General features: G+C 44.0%; 1 protein-coding gene across 1 annotated transcript; it reads left to right on the top strand.

The window, feature by feature from the left end:
* Positions 1–90: 90 nt before the first annotated feature.
* senp3b (SUMO specific peptidase 3b) lies at positions 91–6286 on the top strand. The gene is made up of 12 exons (XM_049761233.2): positions 91–448; positions 1426–1551; positions 1919–2584; positions 2791–2904; positions 2986–3097; positions 3199–3346; positions 3869–3916; positions 4016–4093; positions 4163–4300; positions 4438–4521; positions 4626–4676; positions 5429–6286. Exons 2-12 carry the CDS (start codon positions 1464–1466, stop codon positions 5537–5539), a joined length of 1638 nt encoding a protein of 545 aa, XP_049617190.1. The 5' UTR covers positions 91–448; positions 1426–1463; the 3' UTR covers positions 5540–6286.
* The last annotated feature ends 51 nt before the right edge of the window (positions 6287–6337 follow it).

Here is a 6337-nt window from a genome sequence, read left to right as displayed (position 1 = left end):
TAGAATCAGCTCGTTGAATTTAAAAAAGTAAATAAAATAAAGTTTTTTATAGATTGCGGAATTGATTTTGTGTTGGGATTTCCTCTCGGAACTGGCTGTGTGACGCTTTTGCTGTGCGACGGCCTCGAAGACATGTTGACGAGAGCCGCTCTCATCTGTTAGCTCTCGGAGCCAAATGAAACATTCCAACTTCACGTCTGGCGTTATGCGGACACTAAAGTTGTCCCCTTCGATTGTTTGCTGAATTTAAATCGTCGCGTTGAAGTTTTTCGGCAGAGGAGGCGACAGCTGGCTTTCTCCAGTCTCCCGACAGCCCCCCACACCTGACTTCATTCAATGAAGTGTTAGCATCATACTTAGCATCTGTTTTTGTCACACAAAAAGACGCACTTTCGACGCGCTTCGACATCCTTCGGATATTTTTTTACACAGCATTGGTGACTAAACGGTAAGCGTGCACTAGTGCCGGGTGGTTATCCCGTACGGGGGTTACGTGATGTGACGTTTCGATAAAATAAAAAAAAAACCACAAGATGCTAACCAGCTAGCCTAGCAAGCGTTTCCAACGACAACATGGCTAACCCGCCGGCACAAAAAAAAAAGAAAATTAAAAAGAACGCAGGCTTCGATAAGAAGGCGTTTTCCTCTGCTTTTCTTTCTTTTTTTTTTTTTTTTTTTTGTCATATGCCACCGCTATTGCTTAATCGGGTCCATTTCCCACCAAAGCTTCTCTCGGCTAATATTAGCCCGTTAACAGATTTTGAAGTGTTCCTATGCTGTATCCCAATTACAGCACAAACGTCTTGTTTTTTGCTCTAAATGTGTGAAAATTAGGCTTTCAAACTTTTTGGTAGCAAAGGCAAATTAGATTAAATCCTAATCTCAATACAAATAGGATTAATCATTTGATTGTTTTTAAGTCAAACTAAATATCCACGAGCCCGTTTAATATAAGGCAACCTAACCAAATTATGTAGGGTTAAATTTAATATTTATCCCCATCACCTCTTCATTTATCCTCCCCCCCTTCCACCCATTTCTCTTTCCTTCCTTACACCCTCCCATCATTCCTTCAAAAATTAAGTCTTCTATCAACTTCCCTCCCTCATCTGTCCTTCCTTGCTTCCTTCCATTCTTCATTCTATCCTTCTTTAGTTCCCTATACTTTCCTTCCCCTGATCCTCCCCTTTAGTCATCTTTCCATCCTTTCCCCTTCTATTAAGTCTTCTTTCCTTTCTTTCTTCCTGTTTTATTTCTAGCCTGCCTCTTGTGATAATTCCTTCCTTCACCCCTTCCTCTGTTCTTGATTTAGAAGATGACATAATAATATCAACTCTGTCTGCATAAAATAAAGGGACAGTGAATATTGTTTGGAATTTTCTACCTGCCTTTCTGTTTTTATGATTATTTTGTGTGTCTGTGTAGGTGTCGCGCTGGCGCAGGTGGCGGGGTGTCCGTGGATAATGCGAGACAGTGGGGGTAGCCTGACCCAGAACCGTTGGCAGGGAGATCTGGGTCTGACTGCAGTGGGCCAGGAAGACACAGGAGGAGGTGATCTTTTTTTTTTCTTTCTTTTTTTTTTTGGTGCTATTTTGAGTGGTCAGGGGCCGGTCCAATCAATGAAGGACCACTGTAGATAGATATCCAAGTTATTAATTATTTGAGCTCTTTCAAAAGGTTACCTCACCCCGGAAAAATCTTACAATGTATCATGCATGAAGGCAATATTGCTGTTCTAATACAAACAAGAATAGCCATTCTATTTGGGATTGTATTTCATAAATAGGAGTGCCGTGCTTTCCCTGAAAAGTTAAAAACACTAGATTAAAGGCAAAGAATTTGACCATGTGCCCCACTGTGCTGTTGAGAATGTGAAGTGATCAAAAATGTTATGAATGTTTCTTCTGTTTACTGGTAGGTGGGATTCCCGGAGACCACCTCATTGTCCCGGTGTCTGACCACAGCATCCCCAGCCCCATGCACCTCCGCCTGGGTCAAAAAGAAAGGGTATGGAGCGGCGAGGATGAGGCGGAAGAGGTCAGGATGGGCCACATTGACGCCGAGGACGCAGACGACGAGTTTGAGGGCGGCTGCTGGGAGGAGAATGAGGATGATGAGGAGGAAGAAGAAATAGAAGACGAGGATGAAGAGCAGGGGGCTGTGGTAGAGTGGGACGTGGCAGACTTTCCTCCCCAGTCCAGCCAACATTACCAACATGCAAACTTTAGAGTGTTGCAGAAAGAAGAAGACGTGAGGACGGAGGAGAACGAGGCAGCGTCGGTCCCTCAGGTTGGAACGGGGAGGCAGACGTCGGAGCCCCACCTCCACAGATACTTGGCCCTGCGGCGCGCCCGATCCCGTCATCGGCCGAGATTCCACGGCGCCCTAGGCTCTCGGCTGAGCCAGCAATGGAAGAGCTGGCGGCAACGGGCCCAGCGGGTGTACTCCCTCAGCCTCCGTTGGAGCTTGAAAGGACAGAAGTACAATTGTTACAGCAAGCAAAGGAGTATAAAACGCTATCGTCAGTCGCTGTACACCGACGACGATATCAGCGACGACGAGAGATTCACAGAGGCTGGTAGAGGTATTCAAATCCACACGATTGCTGTCAAGCCTACAACTGTTGCGCCAGTTAACGTCGCAGTAATTCAAGTCAGACATTTTTGGTGGTTAATAAGAGACTAGCTTAAATCCCCCTCGTCTTGTACCTGTTTAAACAAGATGAGCGTAAAATCCACCAGGGGTCATGCAAAGACCAACTGGAAATGTTTTTCCATCTCCTTTGCGCAGATCCAGAGAGAAGCGGCTACTCCCCAGACAGACACGGCGACCGAGGCAGACGGGAAGTGGAGGATAAACGAGCGGAGCCGACGCTTTCCGAGGAGCACGTGAGCTGCGTAACAGGTCAGCGTTCATTGCCCCTTTTGTGCAGCCGACTCGCGTAACCTTCTAATCTGATCGATCCCTTTTTTTGGCGCGGCTCAGGTATTCTGGAAGAATCCCTTCAGAAATATGGCAGTTTGATCCCAATCCACGTAGATGACATCGTGGAGAGGCTTCAGGACATCTTCAGTGAGAATTTTGCACAGCCGCACAGGTTAGGCGCATTCCATAAACATGGTTTGTTGTCTGGTATTGTATAATCTCAGCTTGGTTTTTTTTTTCCCCCCCACTCATCTCTACCTGAATGCTGTCTAGGAAAACCATGGTCCAACATTTGATACAATCCTTCCAGCGTTCTTCGGGATCAGCTCTGGCCAAAACCTTCAGAGTCAACTACAAACGTCACGTTCTTACCATGGATGACCTCGGCACGCTCTATGGACAGAACTGGCTCAATGACCAGGTATCACCGTGACCAATAAACCCTATTGTCTCAAAAATGTCTCAAGGCCCCATATAGTGCTGCCTTGACTTAAGCATTTAATTCTCTTGGCATTTCAGATCATCTTTCCCCGTTTAAATAAATTGTAAATCTGTTCCAATGCCTCCAAAATACCAACCATTTCTGTAATGTGTTTTTTAATGACACAAATAGTATTCTACAGTATTCTATGTAAGCATGCCGTAATGTCATAAAAAATGTTACAAAGTATACAATTCGGCATAAAAAAATGTAAGGAAGCACAACTTGTGTATTATGACAGTTCAATGGGCATTGTGCTGCTCATTCTGGTGTGTATGCTTTGGCCACCAGAGGGCGTTGTTTATGCTCAGTTAGAATATTAGTTGATTTTTTTTTCAGATGAAAACGGTTAGTTGCTGGCATTTATTAAGAACAATAACCCTCACCTGACCTTTCACAATGTTAATACAACTAAAGCTGCTCATTTGTTTCTAATTGTTGTTGTTTTCTTGTTTTGTTCAGATTATGAACATGTATGGTGACCTCGTCATGGACTCGGTTCCAGAGAAGGTGCGCGCTGACCAATTAAAATGTTTGAGTTTTTTTTTTTACCGGGATTCCATCACCGTGAATCAGTTGGTGAGGTCCGTTTTTCTGTCCTTTCTTCAGGTTCACTTTTTCAACAGCTTTTTCTACGACAAGCTAAGGACAAAAGGCTACGAAGGAGTCAAGCGGTGGACGAAAAATGTAAGCGAGCGCTATTTGAAGTGCGGGAACCAGATGATATGTGTACATTTACGGCTCCCTCCTTGCCAGGTGGATATTTTCCAGAAGGATCTGCTGTTGATACCCATCCACCTGGAGGTCCACTGGTCACTGGTCAGTGTTGACATTCCTCGGAAATCCATCATCTACTTTGACTCCCAGCGGACCCTCAACAGACGTTGCCCCAAGGTGGTGCAGAAAAGCCGATGATGACATTTTGCTGCCTCTGTTATGTTGTGAACCGCAATATAATGTATCGAATAACGTTTTGCACCCTCTCTCACGCTGCCTGACTCCGAATCTGTCTGTGTGCTCCCCCCCCCCAGCACATTTATAAGTATCTGCAAGCGGAGGCCATCAAAAAAGACCAGCAAGACTTTTTAAACGGCTGGAAAGGCTTTTTCAAAATGGTGAGACACACAACTGTCTTTCACATTTGCAACTGACTCGTTCATGTGGCGCTTCAGTTGCTCCGCTGTGCGTTACTAAGACTGTGCGGAATTGTTTGTTGCAGAAAGTGGGCCGGCAGAACAATGACAGCGACTGCGGGGCATTTGTGTTACAGGTAAGTCTGTTACGGAGTGTTTGTCATTTATTTATTCATTCATTTGATTGCTCAATCAATCTATTGATTGGGAAAATAGTGAGGTGTTTATTCAAAGAGGGCGAGGTTTTTACTCTGTGCTGGTGGCCATAACACATACATTCAGCAGGTGCCAATAGTTGATGGCGAGATCCTTCTCTCGTTTACAGAGTTTTGGGGTACAACATAAACAATTTCTTTCACACATCTTTCAAAAATTTTATCGTTGCTCTCAGTCTCTTGGTTTTGAGATGCAAATCAATTCCCAAATCTGGACCCAAAGAAGCGCCGTCTGCTCACAGCAATGCGTTGATTTTTTTTTTTTTTTGGGTGCTGAAAATTTCTGTTGGGTCTAAGTTGGAATGATTTCAACAAACAAGGCAGTTACTTTGATTCACAGTTGTTACTTAAGTAGAAAAAAAAAGTATTTATTTTAGATACAGTGGTACCTTGACCGTACAATCTTCTTCATGGTCCTTGCGAGTATTTTGCTTTTGTATTGAAGTATTTGACCCATGGTTAAAATGGCTGAAAGTGCATCTGCTCTGCTTTTTTTAATTCACTTCCTGGAATATCTGAAGCTCCTAAGTCAAGGTACCACTGTAAATGTAAGAATTCAGAGTCTCTGGCAGGCTGAAAAAGCATCAGCGCTACCTAGCGTTCAGAGGCTGGGAGTTAACCGAGCCCGACTGACCATTTGTCCGTTTTGTCTTTCCGCTGCCTTAACTGTACAGTACTGCAAGTGTCTGGCCCTGGGGCAGCCGTTCAGCTTCGGTCAGCAGGACATGCCTCGCCTGCGGAGGCAAATGTACAAAGAACTGTGTCACTGTAAGCTCACCCTGTGACCCCCACCCCCACCGAAACCACATCAGCCACAGAGAGATGGAGCACGGTGGGGGGTGGGGGCGCCCAAGACAGAACACTCTCAGCAAACACCTCATCCATCGTCGATCATCCCAACTCTTGTGGGTTCTTCAGTGGAAGCTACACGTGTAGATAAGCCCAAAGCTCACTTTCTTTGCTAAATGATGTCTGAGTGTACAAAATGACCAATGGTTCATTCTCATCCCAGTTGTGATGATCGGGCAGCTGCCGGTGCCCCGACCGCCAAGCGTTTAAGGCCTCACATATAACTGACTTCTGTCTTACTTTTTCTCAAATATAAATTTTGTTCAAAAGGTTCCCCAGCCCTGTGCTGACAGGGCAGCAACGGTCGCCAACAATTTTTTTTTTTCTTTGCCACGTGATGTGTCCTTTACTGAGGTGATTTACTTTGCATTTATCTGTTTTTTTTATATACATGCGTTCATGTCGGAAAATATATTGCGATGCTTTGACAACTGTTAATACGGGAGGAGTACTTTATTTTTGTCTGGAGGGGACAAGTGTAAATTGGCTATTTTTTTCTCAATCAAACAAATTATTCTCCATAACCTTTTTTTTTTTTAATTTTCCTATTTTTTTAACAAAATACTTTTAGCCCTTGCTGTCCCCTCCTCAAAGTTGTGATTCAACTGATTTGACTGTTTTATATATCTTCTACAATGCATAATGGTTGCTAGAAAGAATTAAAAAAAAAGTTGGCCTATGGATATTTGTGTGTTTCTGTAGTGGAAGGAAACAAATACAATGAATAGAGTAGC

Source organism: Syngnathus scovelli, chromosome 1, assembly GCF_024217435.2.
Source record: "Syngnathus scovelli strain Florida chromosome 1, RoL_Ssco_1.2, whole genome shotgun sequence".
Lineage (NCBI taxonomy): Eukaryota > Metazoa > Chordata > Actinopteri > Syngnathiformes > Syngnathidae > Syngnathus > Syngnathus scovelli.
The sequence above is the reverse complement of the archived record's forward strand: the minus strand, read 5'-3'. Positions and strand labels throughout refer to the sequence as shown.